The 24,945-nt window shown below is 46.0% G+C and overlaps 1 protein-coding gene across 3 annotated transcripts; it reads left to right on the forward strand.

Annotated features, from left to right (window-relative positions):
• The first annotated feature begins 1,657 nt into the window (after window positions 1-1,657).
• Otud3 (OTU deubiquitinase 3) lies at window positions 1,658-23,987 on the forward strand. 3 transcript variants are annotated; one of them, XM_048350381.1, is made up of 8 exons: window positions 1,658-1,924; window positions 5,372-5,520; window positions 10,420-10,532; window positions 15,095-15,217; window positions 18,031-18,162; window positions 18,957-19,053; window positions 20,275-20,468; window positions 21,618-23,987. In XM_048350381.1, the coding sequence occupies exons 1-8, from the start codon at window positions 1,701-1,703 to the stop codon at window positions 21,792-21,794; spliced, it is 1,209 nt and encodes a 402-aa protein (XP_048206338.1). In that variant the 5' UTR covers window positions 1,658-1,700; the 3' UTR covers window positions 21,795-23,987. The 3 variants fall into 3 exon arrangements, with proteins under 3 accessions (XP_048206338.1, XP_048206340.1, XP_048206341.1); XM_048350383.1 differs by having other exon boundaries at window positions 1,784-1,910; XM_048350384.1 differs by lacking the exons at window positions 1,658-1,924; window positions 10,420-10,532 and having other exon boundaries at window positions 5,373-5,520.
• The last annotated feature ends 958 nt before the right edge of the window (window positions 23,988-24,945 follow it).

Genomic DNA, 24,945 nt, shown 5'->3' on the forward strand with positions numbered 1-24,945 from the left:
TTTTTTTGTCCGTTGTGGGGCTTGAACTCTGGGTCTGGGTGGTGTTCCTGAGTGCCAGGCTAGATTTACCTCCCCTGGTGTGGGGATGCTAAGCTTACTCCTTTATCTGTGCTCCCTTTTTCACCCTCTCCCCTGGCCACCTGACCTGCGGGTAGCCAAGATGGAGTGAAGGAGCACTGGCAAGCCTCAGGTACACGTGGCTGAACAAGATCCCTTCCTCCCTCCTTATACCCACCAAGGAAGCCAAGCACGCACGGGTCTCCGAGAAGCTTCGGAGAGCAATCTGGTTTAATAAGGGAGGGGCTAACAGCTAATAGCAATGATGATGAGAAAGGGGGGGTGATAGACCAGGAACTGGAGATAGGCTGGCGAGCTTGTCCGTCTAAGAGCAGCTCCCTAGGACCCCCCATCATGGGCTAACGTCACTCCCTTAGTCCCGCCCTCTGGGCATTGCCCGCGAAAAAGGGGGCACACGTGCTCACTGGCGAGAAGTGGGGGCTGGTCTCAAAGCTACTCCTTCTAGTTCCTGACCCAGAAGGAGATAGGTGTGGCTAACTTCCACACTGCTCCAGGGTGGGGGGAAGGGCGGCGTTTGGGGACCACTCTCATAGCCCTTCCTTCCTCAGTGCCAAGCTGAATCCCCAACACCTGAGCTCTTTAGCTCAAGGCTACCACTTGAGCCACAGTGCTACTTCTGGTTTTCTGGTGGTTAATAAGGAGTTTCATGGTGACTTTTCTGTCTGGGCTGGCTTGAAACCATAATCCTCAGATCTCAGCCTCCTGAGTAGCTCGGATTACAGGTCTGAGCCCAGCTTTACAACCCAAGTTTCTGCAAGTACAGAGCATGGCTAATCCAACACATTAGTGGAGGAAGCAGTTGTCTTGGACAGAACAAGTACCCCTCCCTGGAGTTATGAGAGAAGATGGAGATGGAGAGGGCAGCCTTAAATAAAGTATCTTGGCTCTGGGATCTGAGCAAAGCTTAGCCTCCTAGGGTCAGTGATTGTTTGATTACTTAACTTCTCAGGTTGTTTGCTATAATTTCAGAGCAATTCAACAATGAATCACATGAGCATGCCTATGGGACTTGAACTCTGGGCCTAGGCATTATCCCTGAGGGTTTTGGTTTTTCTTCCTCAAGGCTGGTGCTCTACCACTTGAGTCACAGCTCCATTTCTAGCTTTTTGGTGGTTAACTGGAGATCAGAGTCTTGTGGGCTTTCCTGCCCGGGCCGGCTTTGAACCGTGGTCCTCAGATCTCAGCCTCCTGAGTAGTGCGGGGTCGCCGGAGGCCGGCTTCACTTGTCTTTAGTTCTCCTAGCTTGTGCGGCTTCGGTCCTCTCCCACACTTACATCCACCTTGCCTGTCCTTGACCTTTCCTGGTTTGGAGTTCTCCGGTCCCACCGCTGCTCACTGAGCACCACCCACCACTAGGGGGAGGAAGAGGGCCAGCCAGGAGCGTGCCTCTCTACCTCTCCCGGGTTCTCTCTATGGCGCCTGCCTGACTGGCCTCCTCGGACCTGAGGGGGAGTGTGTACGTGTGGGCGTGGTGGATGCCGTCACGTGGCCCGGCTGCCCGGCGCCCGCGCAGGCGCAGGAGCCTCCCTGCCGTCGCCGGGCTGTTCCCCGCGCCGCTCCTGCCGCCCGGCGGTCCCGCCGCCGCCCTCCCCGCTGCCGCTGCGGGCCGAGGGCCGGGGGCCATGTCCCGAAAGCAGACGGCGGCGAGGAGCCGGCCGGGCAGCGGCAGCCGGAAAGCCGAAGCGGAGCGCAAGCGGGACGAGCGGGCGGCGCGGCGGGCCCTGGCGAAGGAGCGGCGGAACCGGCCGGAGCCCGGCGGCGGCGGCGGCTGCGAGGAGGAGTTCGTCAGCTTCGCCAACCAGCTGCAGGCCCTGGGGCTGAAGCTGCGGGAGGTGCCGGGGGACGGGTGAGGCGGGCCGGGGACGCGCGGGGTGTGGGGGTGTGGGGGGCGGATCCCGAGGCGGGCCTGGGCCTCCCCGGCCCCGGGCACCCCGAGAGTGGACGCCGGAGCCGGGTCCCCGGGGGACCCGGGCGGGGGGCGGGGGGCGAGCGCCGGTCGGCACCACGATGCCCCCCGCCCCGAAACCCCCCGGAGGAATCCCGGGTGATGCCCGGTCTCCCGAGTCCCGAGTCCTGGCTGAACATCTGGGAACTGGATCCGCACGGGTCCGCCCCGATCCTCATTCCCTCCCACCTTTACCCCAATCCGCGTGAGGTTGGGACCGGAGTCCCAGTCCGGCTGCCTAAGGGGACTGAGGGGACGGGGGACACACGAGTGGGGGCTGGAAGGAGAGGATGGAGGAAGGGAAGGAAAAGTAACTTCAGGACAGAGTTTCAGGTGCAGGAGCATCCATCCCGGAGAAGGAACGGGGAGAGGGAGGAGAGTTAGCATCCTCTTTGCCGAGACAGGTTTAAAGGGCTCTGGTTCCCAGATGTGTCACTGTCGGAGGCTATTACCCCCCCCCCCCCCGTGTGTGTGTGTGTGTGTGTGTGTGTGTGTGTGTGTGTGTATAAGCACATTCCTGGGATTTGAACTTAGGTCCTGTGCTTGCTAAGCAGGCACTGTAGCCTACCCTCCTCCTTTTGGTTGGGCAGCAGGAAGATCAAGCTGAGAGACCATGCAGAATCATCTTTCATGTAAATTGTGAAAGAAGGTGTTTTCTTGATTTCACATTACACCGCCGCTTACTGATCAAGCCTTAACTGGCCCTAATTCGTGTTTTCCACTTCTTTCTTCAGTGCCTTAAGTGGTAGTTTGCACTTGGTTGTGTTTACAGTTACACAGAATGCAGTCAGTACTTTTTAAAAAAGTGAATAAGTGCTACAAGTATTGAGACACTTCTGTATAAGGCAGAATACCAACCGCATACAGTGGAAGTTGGGTGAGGGCTGTGCCATGCAGGTGGTTGGATTTTGTGGTGGTTCCACTGGGCCTGGTCTTGTGCAGGCCAAGGAGCCTGGAAAGATACCCAACAGAAGGTTACCGGTCAGCAGCAATCTTGGGCTTCCACCTTGTCTTCTACCCCCTCTCCTCCAGCTTACCTCACCAGTTAATTCATTACACATTGTTTAGTAAGGTGCTGGGAGTAGGTTTGTTGAGCAGTCTTAGGGTAAAACTATAAGGAAGTTATGGTACTGTACAAAATAAAAGTTGGCAATCCCTACTCTGTCTGGTGTGGTGTGATGACAATGAAGAGTAGCAGCCTGAGATAGCATTGTGATGTAGGCATGTACCCTGTGGGAAACACGGTTCTTGCCGTTCTGCAAGTGCTTGTTTTTCTGAACTCGAATGCAAGGCCTTACACCTATCCCTTAAGCACAGTGGTTCTCAAACAGGGATGATCTGGCCTCCCAGAGGGTGTTTGGCAGTGCCTGGAAACATGGTTGGTTGTCACACTGATAGGAGGGAAGAGGTGGTGCTGTGCTTCTGACATCTGGAGAGCCAAGGCTAAGGGCGCTCCTGAATATCTTGCTGTGCTAGGGGCAGCCTTGCCAACAAAAGATTATCCCCCAATGTCCACAGTGTGTAGCCCACTGTGTGTTTGGGGCTCAGGTAAACAGCCACGTCTAGAGGTCCCCAGGGAGATGGCGCTGTGTTCCGCTCTCGCCAGGCCTCCTGAGGGAACCCAGCTCACTAGTGTTTGTTGTTTTGCTCCTATCTGAAAAGTGAGTGGTTTCCGTTTATCCTGACTTGTTTTTAGTGGGCTCAAAGTTTGGCAAAGGAGATGTGTTTGAAGATAATAAGCTTAGCATTTAGTACTCCCAGTTCTGCAACTTCGGGGTAACTATGGCCAACAGTTTGGCGTTAACATTTGAGAGAGAGTGCAGGCTAGAGCCAGGTGGCTTGGGTTTGAATTCCTGATCTACCACCGACTGGTTTTGTGACCTTGGGCAAGTTGCCCCCAAGTTGGTAATAGTATCTCATAGAATTGTGAAGACTAACCATGGAGCACATGTGGTGTTCCCAACAGTCCTTGGCACATTGTAAGAACTATTTAGGTGGTGGTTTTGGTGTTTTTTTCTTGAGTGTATTTCTGTGTGTATGGTGAACTGATGATCACGGTTAAGCTCATGGGGCATACTTAATTTTATGCCTATTTTTGGACTTATATGACCATTTGCCCATGTTACTAAAAGTTCCTATCAAGCATGTTACTCAGAATGCTGGGAATTTAGGTATATCAAACATTAAATAACTACATTTACAATTTTGTGCAAAATCATACCTCTTAGACTAGATTCAAGAGTAGATTAATGGTGGCAGATGCTAAAGGTTGAAGAAGTTTGAGAGAAAAGCTTGGAATGAAACATTTTATCAGCTAGCTAATTTAAAAGGTGGCCATGGTTAGATTTTAGCAGTAGGTACCCCACTCTAGTGTATAGAATTCCATATTCCAAATCCTTCTAGAATCTTGTCTCAGGTGGTCACATAGCATTTTGATTTCTCATTTATAGATTCTTCCTTATTTAAATTCTCCCACCTCCAAGTACACATCCTTATACTGTAGAAGCGATTTTTGCTGCTTTATAATTTTCCATGAAAAACTTTTCTTAGTTGAAAACCAAAACCTGTGTCTCTTACACAGATGTGACAATTTTCTGAAAGTGAAGAGTTTATGTTTTAGAATTAGAATATCATAGTTTTTCTTTTGGGTGCAGTAACAATTTGGTATGAACCTGGCTTCAGAGTGGTTTCTAGTTTCCTTGGTTTTAAGGGAATTAGATTGGACTTGTCTCCCTTATCTGGGCCTTGGTGATGCAATTTGGAATTTCAGGAGCCTTTGAGGGATTTGAAAGTGAAGATAACTTTTGGAGTTCCTCATTAGCATTTTAATTTTAGAACAACAAAATGCAGTATTTAAACATGACATAGCTGTTACCAGGGTACAAGGGGCTGGCTGGGATGTGTTTCTGTGACACACAGTTTTATCATTTGGGTGCCTTCCTCTGGGAGTTTCTTTTGAGTACCTTTTGTTAAATGAATGATGGTTCTCTAGCTGGGGAGTTATGGCGACACTTGGTTCAGATACGACATCGTTTTGGAAGGGCATCTGGGATTGGTGGTCCTGGAATGACCTTTCAGGCCTGCATCCTGTATCCCCAGCTCCACTTGTTGAGGAGTCGATGCACATTGAAGTCAGTGGTTGTTTGGGCTCTTCTTTGCCTTTCAGAAGCCGACGAGGTTGCATATCTGTCCTAGGACTCTCCCTGCGGCATTCGGGACTGTTGAGCTGAGGTTTTACTTCTTCTGGGCATGAAAGAGTTCCATGGATGGCTTGGTACAAAGCATCACTGTTTCAGATGACCTAAGCTCACTTTTGAGAGGTCTTGATCACCATGTTTGTTTTGACAGCAATTGCCTGTTCAGAGCCCTTGGTGATCAATTGGAGGGACACTCACGGAATCATCTCAAGCACCGCCAGGAGACAGTGGACTACATGATAAAGCAGCGGGAGGATTTTGAGCCCTTTGTAGAAGATGACATTCCTTTTGAGAAACATGGTAGGTTCACTGTAGGACACTGGCCCCTTCAGGAGAAATGCATTGGGTAATCAAATCCATCTGCCATGGGTTTGGTTATAGAAGTGGTGGCATTAGTTTATTCAGCAGATATTTGTTTTTATATTCTGTAATAAGCAGCATGCTTAGTAGTTGGGAGTAATTTTGAGTGTGTGACCTTAATAAAAGTGATGGGTTTGGTGGCTGATGGGTAGTAGAGAGCATGTATGAACCTCTGGGTTGATTAACAAAACATGTTAAGTAACCTGAAAAGCTGGTCATGAAATCTATATGTATATCAATATCTAGATCTTTTTTATTTTTATTCCTATACTGGGGTTTGAACTCAAGGCCAGGGCACTGTCCCTTAGCTTTTTCACTCAAGGCTGGTGCTCTGCCATTTGAGCCACACCTCCACTTCCAGCTTTCTGGTGGTTAATTGCAGGTAAAAGTTCCACCAATTTCCCTACCCAGGCTGGCTTCAAACTTTGATTTTTACATCTTAGCCTCCTGAGCAGCTAAGGATTACAGGTGTGAACCACCAGCATCCAGCTATATATTTTTTTAAAGTTGCATACTTAGAGTAGTAGAAAAGGCCTGGAAAGATACTAACATCCTATGATGGTTATTTCTTGACCTCTAAATTTCTATGAAAAGGAAACAATAAAAGGAACTATCTGAAAGCATTCTTCTTGCAAATTTTAAATTAGTTAACCAAGTAAGCTCTTAGTAAATTATCTGGGATGATGGGACTACCAGCATTTTAAATTGTGTTCTGTAGATTTTTATTTTTTATTTTTTGCCAGTCCTGGGGCTTGAACTCAGGGCCTAGGCACTATCCCTAAATTTCTTTTTGCTCATGGCTAGTAGTCTACCACTTGAGCCACTGTGCCACTTCTGGCTTTTTCTGTTTATGTGGTACTAAGGAATTGAACTCAGGGCTTCATTCATGCTAGGCAAGCACTCTACCACTAAGCCACATTCCCAGCTCCTAGATGTTTTGAATTTTAAGTGATCATTTCTTTTTTAATCAGAAAATCAGTAATGTCATGTTAACTTACTTTCTTTGAGGCAAGTTGGCTTATGATTTTAATTAGTTCCTAACTATCAGGCACAAATCAAAATTATGTATGAACCTTTAAATTTTGTCACATACTTGCTGAGGGTTTACTGTGTCAGGTGCTGACATGTTTTACAAATAGCATTCTCATCATAGGGCTTATGTCTGTCTCTTATCAGAAAAGAGAATCATTCCTATGTTTTCATAACTGAGTCTGGAGGCCATTGCGAGTGGACCTAGATGAAGACTGGGAAGGGAGGTTAGTTTGGAGGCCCTCCACACTGGCCAGGTGAGAGAAGAGGAGGGAAGGTCTCCTTAGAGGCAGCGCCTGAGGTTGCATAGGCCCATTCCAGGATAAGCATGGCAGTGTAACTAAGAGGACTTACTGGAGGTGATTGGGGAAGAGGCAGTGGGAGGAGCTGAGGCTGATCTGAAGTATGTGCTTGGAGAACAACTGCAGCAGCGGGACAAGTGTGCTTGGAAGTCATGTGATCAGTGACCCCAATGCTTTTCGTTCCTCACTAGACAAAAGTCCATTTATTAGACACTGGAAACACAGCAAAACTCCTGTTGGGTATTTCATGGCTGTCACTGAGTTGTAGTGGTCTTGATGGCTAGTTAATGCCTATCATTGAGTTATAGTGGTCTTGGTGGGTAGTTCATGGCTGTCACTGAGTTGTAGTGGTCTCGGTAGGTAGTAAATGCCCATCATTGAGTTGTTGCGGTCTCTCTTGTGTGGTTTACTCAGTCCGGTGGACACATTTTTATCAAAGAGTAGATACAGTTTATCAGAGTCTGCATTTATACATTGGTTGTATGTATGGGGTAAGTTTTGTAGTGTGGTGTTGTGTAAAGTGAATGATGTTGCTGGGTGTGGTTGTACAATCTTGTAATCCCAATACCAGGGAAGGTAAGGCAGGAGGCTTGTAAGGTCAAGCCCAGCCTGGGTTACATAGCAAGTTCAAGACCAGCCTGAGTTATAAAAAGACCTTGTCCCTCAAAACAAAAATAAAACAATTATGTCTTTTTCCCAGTTAAGAATATCACTTTGCTTGTAATGAGTTTTTAATGGGTGCTGTGAAATTCCATTTTGAACATTTCTAGGGAAGTGGGTGATCTAGTGGATTTGGGGGTGTGAAGCTTAGACCTTCAGTTGCTAATGCGGTGGTGTCACTTTAGATGTGCCGCAGAAAGGTTTTTCTTGAAATTCCACGGACTGGCAAAACAAATGCAAAGCAGCTGAGGTCTGTACATTCTCCTGCGTGTGCGTTGGTTGAAGGTCAGACACATTATGCTTGTTTTAATGTCTGGCTGCTTGTTGTATTACAAACTTTGTGTGGGCAGAGAAAAACTTTTTCCTGTGTGGAAACACCAAACATCTATCTGGTAGGCAATCTTGTAATAATTGCTGATGAAGTGGCTCACTTAACTAGAGACCTGATTTGCCCTAGTGTTTGACTGTGTCTTCAGGGTCAGACCTTGCTTGCAGACTGTGGCTTCAGAGAGTCAGCACATCTTTTTCCAACTGTACAAACATCCAGATCAGAAACCTGAGTGTTCTTAATGCCTCATCTCCCTGCTTCCTTTTACCAGTCATTCATTGTGTCTGTCGCTTCTGCCTCAATAACTCTCCCCTCTCTGCTGTCCCCTCATAAAATCAGGCCTTGGTGGCTGTTTCCCAGAATCCTCAGGGTGATTTTGACTGGCCGTGTGGCCTCTTGATCTTTTTAGCCTCTTCCACATTGCAGCAGGAAGATGATCTAGATGTGCTCTCTATTGGAAATCTGCTGGTGGCTCTCCTTCATCTCAAGACAGTTTGAGCTTTTTAGCCCTTCATGACCCATGATTTTCCTTCTCCCTTTATCTCTTGCCATTTTCCCCAATCTCAGCATCCTAAGTTCCTGCCATACAATGCAGTCCAGTCTCTCTTGCCTCTGCTGGGAAGGTCACCCATTGTTCTCTGCTAACTCCTACTTATCTTTGTCAGCTTAGTTGTCAGAACTGAGAAGTTAGTCTCTTTCACCTGCCCTCTCCCTCCTCATGACCACACTGGTGGACCTAGAGTTAGTCAAACTTCCTGGGTTTGAGGGCACAGCCTCACAAAACATCCCTATTTCTGACACCATCTGCAAGTTTGGGGTCCCGCAGACCTCCTTCAGGTTTAGTCTTTTTTTTTTTCTCCAGAAGTTCTTACAGAACTCAATGACAGCTATAGTTTTTCAGGGAAAGGCACCAGGTCAAAATCAGCCAAAGGAGCTGGGTACTGGTGGCTCACTCCTTGTAATCATTCTAGCTACTCAGGAGGCCAGAGATCTGAGGATCATAGTTTGAAGCTGGCCTGGGCAGGAAAGTCAATGAGACTTTTATCTCCAAATAACCACCAAAAAGTTGAAAGTGGAGCTGTGGCTCAAGTGATAGGGTGTTAGTCCTGAGCACAAAAGCTGAGGGACAGCTCCCAGACCCCGAGTTCAAGCTGTAGGACTGGCACAAAAAGAAAAAAATAGCCCAAAGGAGAGATATACAGGTCAGTGTGAAAGCTTGCTCTGTCCTTAGAAAGTGTTGTACTCTTGACATTGACAGTACATGATGTGTTGTCACCCAGGGAAGTTTACTCCAGCCATGTCCCAGCTTAGGTATCTGGAGGTACCCCCCCTCCCCTTGTTGATGGCTTGCCTTTGGCAAAGGATGGATGTCAGGTGTGGTTCTGGAGCTAATCATAAGAGAGACACTCCTCGCTCCCTTGAAAATGGTAAAAGGTTTGAATGCTAACTGCTAGAGACCTGGGATAAAGGCCAGACCTCCCTGTGGGAAAGGTTTAATCCTTGTTACATGTCTTTACTGAAGCATGTGTACCAGTACTGCCTGTATTCTGGTTGTAAACTCTTCGAGGACAAACTCAGAGTGACCAAGAGCTGGGACCTTCCAGATTTCCTGGGTGGAAGCTCCAATCTGTGGTTCTGTGACTCGAGAAATTATTTGCTGATCTGCATTCCAGTTTTCTCTTTTGTCAAGTGGTGTGCATACCAATCTTCCTTCTAGAGGGCAGTTTAAGAATAAACAATGGGCCTCAGGGCATCACTGCAGACCTGAGAACTAAGGCCGGCCCCACCAGGTTGGGTGGGAGTAAGGGGTGGACGAAATAGCTTGCATATTGTAAATGACCTCATCTGTAAACCTTATGCTGGGATGTATTGACACTACCTGTGTCTGCCTTGCTTATATGGCAGGAAGTGGGTACCAGTATTATAAAAAGCTTTGTTAGTAGTTACCTTTGTGGAAAGGGTTTGAAGTATTTTTTAACTTTGAAGTGCCCCACGCCTTAAGTTTAAAGTTACTTTTTGAAGTATTCTCTTTAACTTTGAAGTGCTCCACTTCTTAAGTTTATAGTTGGAAGTTCCTCCCTCCTTGATATGTTGGTTGTAATTGGTTTAACTAAAACATGATTGTGTTAGGAAGTTTTGCTATGAAGGTCTTCTAAAGTATAACCAAATAAGTGAAAAAACTGATGATGTGTGAGAAATGATCAGAGCAGAAGACCCATGTGTCATAAACACCTTAGTCCATACTCATGGGTCTTGTGTTTGTGATGCTTTGTATATATCTAGATTGGAAGTACTTCCTGCCTGTTCATTAATGGGTTAATGGATGGGTCCTTTGGTAATGAATGAGTACTCTCCTGAGTGGCAGTGTGCATGTGGTTCACCCAGCTAAATGTCCACACCCACTATGCAGGCACTTGGTCTTGTTTCTCGTTTGTTTCAAACTAGACAAATACCAAAGCATGTGTGCATTTGGATTCTTTCACTATGAAGGCTTCATTTTTCTTTCTTATTTCCATGCAGTGGCCAGTTTGGCAAAGCCTGGTACTTTTGCTGGCAATGATGCAATTGTAGCCTTTGCAAGAAATCATCAGTTGAATGTGGTGATTCATCAGCTTAATGCCCCTTTGTGGCAGGTAGGTCACCTCTTCAAGAATTTACCTATCACCATTAGCTGTGGGGATGCTTCAGATGACGGGGGCTTGACCTGTGATGTTGAACTTCCCAGAATTATGTGGACCAGGAGTCTGGCCAAAGCCAGGGGACTGTGGTGACTTGGAATTAATCCCTGTGTTATATAAAGATGGAGCCTGGAATATAACCAGAAATATTAAAATGGTGTAAATGTTGTTTAGCAGCTAGTTAATTGGGTAATTTGGAGACGGAGAATCTAATGTGGAAGGACCTCAGGTAATTCCATAAAAATATCTGAAGTGAGAAAGGACCAATACATACAAATTCTGGTTTTGATGTACACACATTTCCATGTGGGTTTCCTATGTGTATTTTTTAGGGATACAAAAAGAGACTACATCTGTTATAATGACAAACTTGTTTATCTTGTGCTGTGGATGTTTAGCTTTATTTCTGTGATTTGGGTAGATGTATACATTGGTTTCATTGTTTCTTCTGTGGCAAAGAAAAAAGATTTTACACAAATAGAGAGTTCCTGATGTAGGATGGCAGACACATTATTTAGCACTCTGTGGTTCTTTGTACTCCTCCTGTCTTGAAGTATCTGTTCATCAACTCTTCTTGCCATTCTTTACCTTTGCTATCTTAAATTAATTAACCTCATCTTCCAAACCAGCCTTCAAAGGGAAGGTTCTGGAGTGTGAAAGATAGAAGGTGGAGCTGCAGGCTCTCCAGGCCCTCAGATCCCTTGCTCTTCCCCAGGGAATTCAGAGGTCTCTTGTTACTTTGTAGCTTAGCTTCTGAAGACTGGGCATGTGATTTCTATCATCCCCTGCTCTACCACTTCATCATTTCTAACTTATTCTTTTTTTTTTTTTTGGCCAGTCCTGGGGCTTGGACTCAGGGCCTGAGCACTGTCCCTGGCTTCTTTTTTTTGCTCAAGGCTAGCACTCTGACTTGAGCCACAGCGCCACTTCTGGCCGTTTTCTGTATATGTGGTGCTGGGGAATTGAACCCAGGGCCTCATGTATAGGAGGCAAGCACTCTTGCCACTAGGCCACATCCCCAGCCCCCTAACTTATTCTTTAATTAGGACCTTTGAACTTGTTCGTTTTAGAAAAGCTAGAAAATTCAGAAGACTATAAAGGCACAGATGTTAGTGTCACTGTTACCCAGGGATTATTGCTGATAACATGTTAGTGGGTCTTCATTGTCACCCCAACACACTTAGCTACATTCTTGCAAAGGTTCTTATCATAGCACTTTTTACAACATCTTAAATGTATCTATATATGTATATACAAACTCACACTTACTATTATTGTAAAGGTTACAGTACCAGTTTTCAAATGCCACCTATAGATATTTCTGTTTAAATTGCTTAGTCCTGGCTTCTGCTCATTTAAAAACAAAGGTCAGGGCTGGGAATGTGGCTTAGTGGTAGAGTGCTTGCCTAGCATGCATGAAACCCTGAGTTTGATTCCTCAGTACCACATAAATAGAAAAAGCCAGAAGTGGTGTTGTGGCTCAAGTGGTAGAGTGCTAGCCTTGAGCAAAAGAAGTTCAGGTGGTCAGGACTGGCAAAAACAAAACAAAACAAAAACAACAAAACCAAAACCAAAGGTCAGCTGCGACCCCGCAGGCTGGGGCTCTGTGGATACGCTGCTCTGCCTCCGTGTGCCTCAGTCCTCTCCTGTGAAAAGGGCAATAGCCAAGGAACACGGAATCCAATTAAAGAATGGGTGCTGGTGGCCCACGCCTGTAATCATAGCTACTCGGGAAGCTCAGATCTGAGGATCACAAAGCCAGCTCGGGCAGGAAAGTTAGTGAGCCTCTTTATCTCTATTTAACTGCTGGACAGCCTGAAGTGAAGCTGTGACTCAAGTTGTACAGCACCAGCCTTCAGCACAAAAGATCAAGGGCAGCAGCCAAGCCAAGTTCACAGATATGCTTTACATAGAACCAATTCACCCTTGATTCTTTGAGCTGGGCCTCACGCTTTATATGCAAGTGCTCTGCTGCTCAAGCCATCCTCGCTCCCAGGGCCGGAGCCTTTTTTTGGCTATATTTATTTTTCAGGAAGTCTTGCACCTTTCTCTTGGGATGGTCAGGCATTGTGATCTTTCCATGTCTCCTGAGTAGCTGGGACTTCAGGTGTGAGAATCCTTCCCTGGTCTGAATTCACCCTTTTCAGGACGCAAGTCTGTTTTGACAAATATAGTTAGGTAACAGATAGGAGTCTGCTTTGTTGACATAACCCAGCTGCCTTCATGGCCCACGACCTCCACCCCCCTGGGGCCGGTTCTCAGAAAAACCTCACCCCTGGCTCTTTCCAGAAGCACACATAGCCCCTGGCAAGACTGGTAGCTGCCCAATTTCATAGTCTTAACAGCTTCCTCATTTTACTGCGCTTAGACCTCCAACCCCCCTCCCGCTGCTTGTATCTCTGACTCTGCTCTGTGTTACTTGATGCCTCCCTGTAGCGCTGATTAAAGTCTGATCTGACATGTTGGGGTCTCTGTCTCCTCTTTCCTTTCGTCCGCTTGATCTTTCCTAACATTAACCACCACTGTCAACATGTGTATAGTTCTGTGATAAAGTGGGTACCCAGACCCTTTATAGTCACTGGCCCATGTTAGCCTCTGCTGACCCCTGTCTGATTTTACCTTCCCAGTATGCCATTCAATGGGAGAATTCAGTCCTTTGTGTCTGCACAGAGTCCTTTAAACAAAATTATGTTACAGCAAAATGAATTATTCTCCTGGAGTTGGTGAGACATTGGGATCCAGTGAACAGAAGCGAAACAGTAGCTGTTTTCTTTGGGGCCCTGTTGCTAGGTGTCTTGACAGCAAAGGAGAGTGATCGTATTGCTTTCTAATGATCTGTGAACTAAGAGAGCTCTACTCCTTTGCTCTAGTTTTTATTGTTTAACTTTTACTGTTAGAGAAGTTATCAAAACCATTGGAACATGCAGCATAATGAGCCTGGTGTTGAAGGAAAATACTCAGTGCCTACTTAACTGCAGCTTAATTTTTCCTGCACTTGCTTTGACTTTTAAAATTATCTACATAGTATAGAACATAAATCTGAAGAAATGTTTTCCCATTTATATCTGTAGTGTCCTCATTCATAAATTGCCCAACAAGGAGAGAATATTTAAAACAGTCTTATTACCACTGAGTCACCCATGTTCCTTCTTCTATAATGAAGCTTCTTATAAAATTTTTAAGAATTGAAACTGCCTTGGTTGCTGTGGTCATAGTAAGAGTTCTTGAATTAGTGATGAGGCTCACACTGACAACAGCATTCTTTCTCCTGGTGACGAATGGAGTGTGCACTCCTGTGAATAGTCTAGATGTGTCTTCAGCTCATGAAAATCATCTGGCAGGGGTTTCCTGTTTGTAAAGCATATGTATTGTAGCTGGAAGTGTAAGTGCTTCAGAGATTTGCCACTCGGTCCATAAACCTAAGTTCCCTGTGTTCTTCCTGGGAGACAGAGGAGGCGACTACTGTTTTGTATGTGTCCACTCTACACATGGGGACTTCAATATCCTATTAGCGTGAACTTGCTCACTCCGGATGCCTGGGTCTGTGTTGTCAAAACACAGCGCTGTACACCTGAGAAGGTGGATTTTGCTTTATAAACCTTGCCTTGTTTTTTTTTTGTTTTTTGTTTTTTGTTTTTATACAGGCCACGGCTGAGAAGTTTATAAAGAAGTATATGTAGCTTCCTGTTTGTCTCATGGTTTGACTGTGTTTTTAGACCATGTTGTTTAGCAGTAGCATTACACTACCTGTGACTTTGAGTAAAGACAGAAAGCAGGTGTGGATGCGGTAGAGTAGCCAAGAGCTACTGGGTTTTCTAAGGGGTAGTGCTAGAATTATTTCAGTTCCTGTGGACGTGGAGGTTTTGGCATGTCTGTGCAGACCAGACCTTAGAGCTGCATGACTTCAGAGAGCCTGTTCTTGCTGTGTGTATCCAGGGCTGTTGGCATGGATGCCTTGTGCGTGGGGCTGGCAGGGTTGTGCAGTATTGTTTTGAAATTGATGTGAGGCTTTGGTTGTTGCTGTCAGTAGTCTCACTGTGGGGTTGAGGGGAACTGCTCTTTCTGCTCTAAGAATGGGTGAATTGCTAGCATCAGGCCACCCATCCAGTCATATGGCTCCTTTTCAAGGCTCTCGGAGCTGTCCTAGCAGTTCAAATTTTCTCAAGGGTTAGGAGAGACAAAGATCCCACAAGTCTGTGTCTTCCCTGGCCCTTCCTCATTAGAAAGAGGTCATGGATGTAAGGACCAAAGAGGTATGAAAACCCCTGACATTTAAGCCAATTTAACTTTACTGTAAACCTGCTCCTGAGTGGTGAGTGTGCTTTTTATCTGGATTCCTTTCCACATTGTTGAATAAGCACATAGAAGCGTATGAGGGTGGGAGGAAGACACGTCTGAAACTGATTGGCACAGCCTAGGCACACCCCAATTAGTGTCGGTATAGAGCCCACTAACGGGGCTTCCTGGCCCAAAGCAGCGCCATCCAGATCCTCTCTGGCATCTTCCTTTGCCTGCAGATTCGAGGCACAGACAAAAGCAGCGCGAGGGAGTTGCACATCGCCTATCGCTACGGAGAGCACTATGACAGCGTTCGGAGGGTCAATGACAACTCAGAAGCGCCTGCGCATCTCCAGACGGAGGTGAGTGAGGCCTGGGCTCTGTGTTCTCAGCCCCACAGGAAGCAGGGCCAGTGGTGGGCATCTCGAGGTAGAAGGTAGTATCGTGGGTTTGATTTTGTTGGTTTCTTTGAAGTAGAAAGTTTGCTTTAAGAGTCTGTGGGTTTGATTATTTCCAGCTTTTTTTGCTCAGGTGAAAAAGATGGATAATAAAGCTGCTTGTTAGTCTTTTGGTTTTCCCCCCATAAGCCTATGATTATAGGCATATAAAGTCTGTGGAGTTTATTTTATTTTTATTTATTTTTATTTTTTGGCCAGTCCTGGGCCTTGGTCTCAGGGCCTGAGCGCTGTCCCTGGCCTCTTCTTGCTCAAGGCTAGCACTCTTGGGCCACAGTGCCACTTCCGGCTTTTTCTATTTATGTGGTGCTGAGGAATCGAACCCATGGCCTCGTGCATGCTAGGCAAGCACTCTACCACTATGCCACATTCCCAGCCTCTGCCCAAATTCTTTTGAGATGGGGAGCTCATGAACTTCTCTGCCCAGGCTGGCCTGAAATCATGCCTCTCTCTCTCAGCCTCTCATGTAACTAAGATGATGGGCATGTGCCACATGCCTGTCTATTGATTGAGAACAGGTCTTGTGAACTTTTCTGCCAGTACTGGCCTTTCTGCCAGTACTGGCCTTGAACTGAGCTTTCTCGGTCTTAGCCACCTAAATAGCCAGGCACTGGGAGTCATTAGTGCCCAGCTTGGTTATCTTTCAGTAGTCTGTTTATGCATCTTTTCCCATGTGCTTTGTATGAATTGTTAAAGTATTTCCAAACTTGCGAAATATATCCAGGAATGGATTTGCTGGGTTGTATGGTCAATTCTAAATTTTACTGTTGGACAGACTGCCAGGCTTTACCCCCACAGTGGCTCCCGAGTTTCACACTGTCACCTCCCCCGATGAGGGCTCCACTTTGCAAATTCTTTCCCACTCTTGTAATTCTTCTTTCCTTTTTAAAATGGCTGTCCCAACATAGGCATTTTCTTAGTGATATTGAAAAGTTTTTCATGTGCTTTGTAGATCTTTGGAGAAATATCTAAAGTCCTTTGCCTAGGTTTTAATTGGTTTGTTTTATTCTTCTTCTTTTTTTTTTTGGTGCTGGTCCTAGGGCTTAAACTCAGGGCCTATGCACTGTTCCTGAGCTGCTTTTGCTCAAGGCTAATGCTCTACTACTTTAGCCACAGCTCTGTTTCTGGCTTTGGGGTAGTTTATTGGTAGTTTTTGGTAGTCTCACAGACTTTCCTGCCTGGGCTGGCTTTGAACTGTGATCCTCAGATCTCAGCCTCCTAAGTAGCTAGGATTGCAGGTGTGAGCCACCAGCGTCCAGTGGATTGTCTTCATTCTTGAATTGTAATGAGTTCTTTATATATTTTAGATGGCAGATTCTTAGAAAGTAAGTAACTTGCCTAAATTCTTTGTTTTCAGTAGTTTTGATGTTGTTTTTGTTGATCAACCCATACCCCCTCCCCTCACCAAATATGTAATTATCTCATTTGTAAGTAGTGAGTTCTTCCTTAATTTTGTACTTCTTATTTTGTTGTCTTGGCTAATTGCCTTGACTGTAGCCTTTAAGGTATTAACTAATGACAGTGTTAGTGAAGATCCTTATTATGTTCCTTACTTTAATTGGAATGAAGACAATCATTCGGTGAATTTGCAGTGCTTACTACTCATACTCATAGCACAAAACCTTTAGCTTGCTTGTAGTTATTCACCATGGTAAGGAACATTATTGTGAGCACTTTCACATAAATCTTCTGTGTGGTATTATTTTCTCTGGTGACATTCTAAAGCTGGCTAATTGCTGAGTCAAAGACTATTGACACTCAGTGCCAAATTGTTCAGGTATAATTTTATAGTAGATTATTATTATTGTTGCTTTTGTTTTGTTGTGGGTTTTTTTTTTTTTTTTTTTTTTTTGCCAGTCTTGGGGCTTGGACTCAGGGCCTAGGCACTGTCCCTGGCTTCTTTATGCTCATGGCTAGCACTCTACTACTTGAGCCACAGCGCCATTTCTAGGTTTTTCTGTTTATGTGGTGCAGCGGAATTAAACCCAGGGCTTTGTGCATGCTAGGCAAGCACTCTTCTGCTAAGCCACATTCCCAGCCTTCCACTAATGTTTTATGTGCAAAAGTAACACAGAAACATTTCCCATTTCCCCATGTCTTTGTCCTACTAGGAAGCTGAAGGAGAAGGTTGGGTGATTTTTTTTTTTAGCTTTTCTGATTCAGGCTTCAGTCATAAAGCCTCTTTGACTCCAAGCCAGGTGCCCTTTGTTGCTTTAGAATTTGGACTGACAGGTTTCCCTGAGGTGGCGGAGTGCGCTTGAGGTGAGGTGAGTCATGTTGTACTATGTGCCCCAGATCTCTTTGATGATCAGACGGGGCCTTGGACCATGTGAGAGTTGAGTGTATGTTCCTTCAAGTGTTGATCTGTAAAAGCTCACCAAGTGAAGTGTGGAGGATCTGCTTCTGTTCTGCTCACAGGTCTGGGAATGAGCTGAGACAAAAGCATGCTATCCAGTCAGTGGCCATTGCCAAGATGTTGATGTCTAGACTGGGAGCTCTCATGCTGTTCCTACCAATTGGTTCATCCAGTTTCTTGGGACTTTTTTTGTTCCTCTATGGCCTAGCATCTCTGTGTGTGCATGAGGCTTAGCTGTTCAGTGATGTGCTTATCAGATTGTTTGCAGACTCTTTCCTCGTACAAGTTTGAATGTGTTACTATTAGAGTCTCTTCCTATGTTGAAGATCAGAGTTTGGTTGTTGATCTTTGTTTTCCCCTTTAGTTTCAGATGCTTCATCAAAGTGCATCAAATAAGAAAGAAAAGATCAAGACAAAGGGAGCTGACTTTGAAGATGACTTGAGAGATGAAGTAGAGGATGCTGTCCAGAAAGTCTGCAATGCCACCGGATGTTCAGTTAGTTTTCCTTTCATGCAGTAGTGCTTTGTCTGCAGGCCTGGGCATGTGGCTTACCTGCCAGTGTTAGAGCATCCCTAGAGGCCAGCACCAGTCTGGCCAAGGCAGGTGTGCGATTAGGTCATGTGGATGTCTTCATGAGCCTGAGCTCTCCTGAGATGACTTACTGTGAGCTGGTCATTAATTTCCTCATCTGTTAGACTTTTACCCAGTACTCCTTAAAGTTCTACAGGGTAGATGTAATTGTTTTGGACTAGTGCTTTATACTAGTAAAGATGTAGTTTCCTAGTGGGAATTAATTAATAAATATTTTAAGTGGTGGGGCTGGGAGTATGGCCAACTTAACCTTGCATACATGAAGCCCTGGGTTTGATTCCTCAGCACTACAGAAACAGAAAATGCCACAGTGGTGCTGTGGCTCAAGTGGTAGAGTGTTAGCCTTGAGCAAAAAGAAGCCAGGGACAGTGCTCAGCCCCTGAGTTCAAGCCCCAGGACTGACCCCAAAAAAGTATTTTAAGTGGTTATTTCACATGACTGTTATTGGCATTTTCTAGATGGAAAAGGTCTTGAAACCTTGTGTCTTTGCTCACGGTCCCATCTTTGTGTTTAAGTCAGGAGGTCAAAGTAGCATTTTGAGTTCATGACCATCCTAGGCTACATAGTGAGACACTCCCCCGCCAAAAAACAAAAACCCTCCCAAACAATAAAATCATTGTCTTGATGAGTTTGATGAAGTAGAACCAGATAGAAAAGTGTATCTAGAATCTTAAAGTGTTTCTTTGTTTCCTGAATAGGATTTTAAATTAATAATCCAGAACCTGGAAGCTGAAAATTACAATATTGAATCTGCAATCATTGCCATGCTTCAGATGAACCAGGGGAAAACAAATAGTAAGTTTGTGACTGCTGTTTATAAACTTCCTAAATGGCTGTATTGGTGATGTCAATATAATCGATCATTTAGTTTACTGCGATCCTTTATATGCTGTGTTATTTCCCCCTCAATCCTGGACCTACATGGAGAGAGTAGTTTGGGGTGGAGAAAGAACAGTGGGGTCAGGCCAACTGGCCAAAATTACATACAGGGCGGGGTGCAGAGTATGAGGAGGGGAAGGCACACAAGACACCTGATCTTGTGGGGTGGAGTGTGACAGGAAAGACCACCCTAAAAACAGGATATCTTTGTAAAATTCAAAGGACATTTGGAAGAGTGATGGATGCCTTTATTTGGAAACTTTGATGATACTAGTGTATATCAACTAACTGGTGGTAATTTCGATGCTTTGTGGTGATTTGATTCAGAGAAAGGAAGGAAGGAAGGAAGATGACTGTTCAAGTCATTCACGTGATCGAGCACATGAACATCCACTTCATGTGTTTGTTGTGCCTCCGTCATTGGTTTTTGTGGTGTTGAACAGCACTGTCAGGTCTTGTACTCCTGGGGTGGCGGGGACTTGAGACATGGGGGATGAGGTGGGGAGCTGCATTTTAAGCGTTGTTTACTTTAGGTTGATCTCAGTCACCACGCGTGACTGGTGGCTGCTATACTGAATCTTATCACTTTAGAACTTCTCCTGGATGTTTGTGTAAAAGTGAAAGATTTCTCCCTAAACATTCATTGTAAAAAGTAGTTTACGGAACCAAACGGCTTAGGAAGCTGATCACGAGCCTTATGAACTTATCACCAAGTTATTTTAACATCCATTCTACAACACTACCAAGTGTTTTGTTCCTTGTTCTTGGTCTGTTCACGTGAAATCTTGTTTCTTTGGAAAGTGATCTGGGGCCCCAGGGATACTAAGAGTCATTTATAGCATGGGTTGTTCCTCTTGTCAGGTTCTCCGGTTTGCCCTCCCATCCCTTCTTTCCTCTCTCTCATTCTTTCTCTTTCTCTCTTTTCTTCTTTTTTTTTTGTTGGTCATGGGGCTTGAACTCAGGGCCTGGGTGCTGTCCCTGACCTTTTCTGATCAAAGCTTGTGCAGCTCTACTTCCGGTTTTCTGGTGGTTAATTGGAGATAGAGTCTCACAGGCATTTGAGCCTTGATCCTCAGACTCTTGAGTACCAGAGCCCAGCTGGGTTGTTGGTTTTAATAACGTGCTTTTCTTTGGAAGGTGCGGAGGAGAGCCCTGAGAACCTTGAGCCCAGTGGCCAGGCACTGAAGCTGAGCGGTCCGTTATGGGAGGAGGGTGGCAGCGGCTCCAGAATCTTTGGAAATCAAGGCTTAAATGAAGGCAAGACGGAAAACAATAAGGCACAGGCTATCCCTCATGAAGAAAACAAAGCAAATAAAAACCAGCCCCCAAAGGTAGGAAGGAGGGACAGAAAATGGTTGGTTGCTGAGATTCTGTGCCGGGGTGGGGAGTTGAAGTTCTTTTCTTTTTTCTTTTTTTTTGTTTGTGGGGCTTGAGCTCAGGGACAGCGCCCAGGCCCTGAGCTCAAGGCTAGCACACTACCACTTTGAGCCGCAACACCATTTCCAGTTTTCTGGTGGTTAATTGGAGATAAAAAGTCCCATAGACTTCCCTGCCTGGGCTGGCGTTGAACTATGATCCTTACATCATAGCCTCCTGAGTCTCTAGGATTACAGGTGTGAGCCACCAGTGCCTGGCTGAAGTTCATTTTCATATGTGTCTTTCTTTTGATTTATAATAGGAATAGTGGAAGATTGTGCAGGGAAGAGGGGCAGGGATGTATAAAATTCTCAAGACGCAGAGTGAATGCCTTATCTTGTACTCTGGGCTGAGCGGGAGTTTGCAAACAGTGAGGTCAGGTCGTCCTGCAAGCCCTGGCGGAAGCCCCTCCTCCAACCACTGCTCCTGACGGGCACTTCCGGCGCATGCACGTCTTTATTCGTGGCATCATTTGCTGTGCATGCCTTGGTAGATGAATCTTTGTGCTTCACGTTATTTTCTTGGGCAGAGTCTCAGAAAAGGGATTAGGAAATTAAATAAAAGGCATGGGTATCAAAAACAGTTTTTTTTAAAGGCTTTTGGTAAATTGTCTCAGAGAAGTCGTGCATCCTGGTCCTTGCTTCCTACAAGTCACAAGAAAGATGTGACACTATTTGTTTCACTGAATTTGGGATTTATTTTAAAGACACCCCAAGTTATGAGCTCAGAATGCCACCTAAGGTAAAAATCCACAGGCAGAGGCAAGGATTCCCTACGCTTCTGAGGACATTGTTATAATACCGGAGTGCTTAAATTATGAGGAAAGGTGTCCCTGCCCCATTTTGGGGCAGACCGGGGTAGACCGGGGTAATGTCTCTTTGGGTAATTTTGGATTGGTTTGTGGGGAGAAGGAGTCAATTTTTTTTTTTGCTAGGTCAGCAAGGGGATATAAATTGCAAAGTAAATTTGAGCAGTAGTGGGAAATAAACCAGTTTGGGTCTCTTGGGCCGCTGGAAAGCGCCTGACTCAGCTGTGCCGGCTCACTCAGCGGCGGACTCTTGCAGGTCACAAACAGGCAACGGAGGGAGCAGCAGCGGCTGGAAAAGAAGAAGCGGCAGGAGGAGAGGCACCGCCAGAAAGCCCTGGAGAGCAGGAGTAGCCGTGGGGACAGTAGCAAAGACGAAGCAGAGGCGAACACGCAGGTCACCTTGGTGAAGACCTTCGCCGCTCTCAACATCTGACTCTGGCGTCCTGTGAGCAGATGAGTGCTTCGAACCAGGCTTCCCAGGGAGGCCGTCCTGGGACACGATGAAACCCAGCCAGCAGCCCACACAAGCCCACACACCGTTAGTTTCCTGCAACCTGCCTCGTCTTTGTTCAGAACTTTGTCAGTGCTGTGTTTGGTTAGACCAGGAAAGCCTTGCCCTGAGAACCAGAGTTCAATAACTCTGGGATTGCCCCTTCATCCTTGGGGTGAGTTTACTGTCTTGTTTATGAAGTAGGGTAGAGTAACTGTTAGACATTCAGAATGACCAGTTCCTTTCACTTTCAGGAAAATATGAACATAAAGGGTGGTTTGTTAATGAACTAACTCAGGAACATATTTAGATTTTATTTTCTTCTTACTCAAATTACTCAGAAAAGAATGCAGGAAGTGATTTTTCCAAAGTAATGTGACTAGGGGGCTGGCCTGCAGCCATCAGGGTACAGGTTGAGCAGTTGTCTCCCTCCCACCTGCCTCTGATGTCCTCTCAGATGGTGCGGGTGTGCTGGGGGCTCATCCACCCTTGAGCCCGGCGAAGGGCGAGGCCTGCGCTCTGCCAGGAAGTCTACAGCGAGGAGGAGTTATGGGTGTTTGTTTCTTGACAATCAAGAAAGGAGCAATTTGGGGACTCATGGGCTTTTTGCCTAGGAAGAACCTAAAGAAATTCCCTGCTTTTACAAGAGAAGTCAGGACGACTACCTAAGGCCTTTCATTTTAAGCGCCTATGTTTTCTTCCCTGCTATTCTAGACTTAGATGCCTTCAGAGAAATAAATGGTAATCTGACCTTCATAGGTTGCTAACTGTTTAAGTATGAGGAAATGAAGTCCCTCAAGCTGTGTCCTTTATTTCTTTTTATGTAAGTCCCACTTGGGATTTCAGTGTTGGGAAAACTGCAGCGTCTCCGTAGGTGGCCAGTAGCCTCGACAGCAGGAAAGTGGCCAGGCCTTTGAGTGACTGCAGCCTCGAACTGAGCAGTGGGCAGGTGCTTGCCCCAGCCAGAGTGGGCTGGCCGTGAGCCTCAGCACCATCGTATGCCAGGTGCCCCTTCTTGGACGTAGTCTTTGCCTCCTGCAACTTCAAAATGATAAGAATCCAGAGGCAAAGGGAAGGTGATTACAATCGTTTCTACATGAATATGCATATCATTGTCTGGGCAGACCCTGGACTCACCAAATCGTCTTTACCAGCTGGATCCTTGCTTTCCTTAAGTTTTCATGTTATTTTTATATGTTTATTTGTTCAAGTTAGGGACATTTTGTGGTCAGAGCACCAGCAGTCTCTTGGAGCAGCTTCGAGGGTGCTGTGCTTCGAATCTTGTCTTAGGTACAGCCCATTGTGTTATGTTGCACAGTTAGAAATGCACTACATTTTTTCCCCTCTACATGTCATGGAGTCCTAGTTTGTCCTCAGTCCAGCCGGTTTTCTGCTGTGCTGGAAAGGTGTTGGAATCCGAGGTTTCAGATCCACAGTCTGTTGTCTGTCCTGTCTGGCCAGGTCCCAGCTGACTGAGGTACTTGGATGACAGTGTTCGTACTCAGTGCCGCTCGAGCACTGCGAGGGTGTACTGCCGGACACTAGCGGCAATGGTGCTGCTTTGTTTATGGCTTAATGAAGGTGGCCCTGGGCCTACCAGGTTGCAGAAATCTAGAAGCAGGCTAAGAAGTTGTTACAGAATATTGGGAACATTTATTTATAATCTATTTAATTCTGGTAATAGACCTCAGCATTTCTGGTGTACAGCAACAGTTCTAAAAACTAGTCAAACTGTAATAGGTTGTTTTTTTTTTTAATTACCCTTTCACAGCTTTCCAGTGACAACTGGTTTGTTTTGCGTGTTAATTGCTACACACGGGTACATGCGCCTTCTTCAGCGGTGTCCTCTAGCTGTGAGTCAGAATTTAGACCTTACTGCCTTAGTTTCACTGAAGCGAAAGTAGACGGAAGCCATAGGCTTAGTGGCCTTCGGGAGCAGCCGAGCGCTGCTTCGCCGGCAGCCAGAGCAGAGCCAGGTGCGTTGACCCTCCGGTGCAGCCTGTCCTGCGAGCTCACCCCATCCTTAGTCTCTAGCCTGTGTGGGGCTGTGGAGCAGTGGTCCACAGCTGCTTGCTGGCCTTATGTAGAGGAAGGATTTATGGACATTCTGTCTTTTTAAAAGACTAGTGAGAGAGAAAAGACTTGATGGCAATAAGCATTGAACTATAGAATATAGAACATAGAATCACAATTTAAAAATATTATCATTGCCACCAGGAGATATGAGAAAGATAGATTGTATATGCATTTTAAATCTTTCAACAATAGGAACATGCGCTTTTAGGAGCAAAATGTGGTTGAGGAATTATGGCAGAAGAGTTTTACATGCTAGTCAAACAGTTTCTTTCATAAGCTCTGAAGACACTCGCAGCCCCGTTAGGTTGGGAGGGAAATGAAGTGGGGTCTCCTTTGTGAGCAGCTGGAGCTGGGCTCTGTGGAATCTTTAGCGGGGTATCCTGCCTGCCTGCCCCGTGGGGAGCTGTGCCATGGGAAGTCGGATAGAGGGCTGGGGAAGGAGGTGCTCACACATAAATAGTGCTTGAATCAGATGGACTCTGTCACCAGGTCCCGTGGTCAGTGTACAGTTTCTCACACCCTGAGATTTACTAGGTCAACATAGAATGCCCTCACTTTACTTCTGTGAAATGAACAACTCAGTCAGTTGGTCACAGGAGACTTAGAGTGGACTAAATCTGTGTGCGGAGGGTCTTTGTGAGCAGTTAGAGGATGCGCGGAGCTTCTCGGTAGACTTGTCCTCTCCCGGCCCTTCGCTGCCTTTGATGGTAGACGCGTAGCCCCTTCGCGCCTCCCCTCAGGCTCTGTCTGTGTTGGTAGACCCAGGCTCTGAAGCAGGGCTTTCGTTTTGCTGTTCTCATCTCCCCTGGCTTCCTTTATCTCTGCTGCAGAGCTCTGAGACCATTTAATGTGGCACTTCGTACTGGGTGTGTCCCTCGCTCAACCAACTGCTTTCTCACTGTCATTGCCTTGAAGATTTAGAAACACAATCTATGAAAAACCCTCCATCACACAGCTGAGAGGAGACGTTCTGGCACGTGAAGGCAATACTGAGTTTATTTTACAAGGACCAGTATGG

This window comes from Perognathus longimembris, chromosome 7 (genome assembly GCF_023159225.1).
Source record: "Perognathus longimembris pacificus isolate PPM17 chromosome 7, ASM2315922v1, whole genome shotgun sequence".
Classification (NCBI taxonomy): Eukaryota; Metazoa; Chordata; class Mammalia; order Rodentia; family Heteromyidae; genus Perognathus; species Perognathus longimembris.

Excerpts from the sequence above, each read along its gene's own strand:
- Otud3 (XM_048350381.1), top strand. The coding sequence starts at position 1,701 with ATGTCCCGAAAGCAGACGGCGGCGAGGAGCCGGCCGGGCAGCGGCAGC. Across the intron at positions 15,218-18,030 it reads CTGCGCATCTCCAGACGGAG|TTTCAGATGCTTCATCAAAG; the intron begins GTGAGTGAGGCC and ends TTTCCCCTTTAG. Across the intron at positions 18,163-18,956 it reads GCAATGCCACCGGATGTTCA|GATTTTAAATTAATAATCCA; the intron begins GTTAGTTTTCCT and ends TTTCCTGAATAG.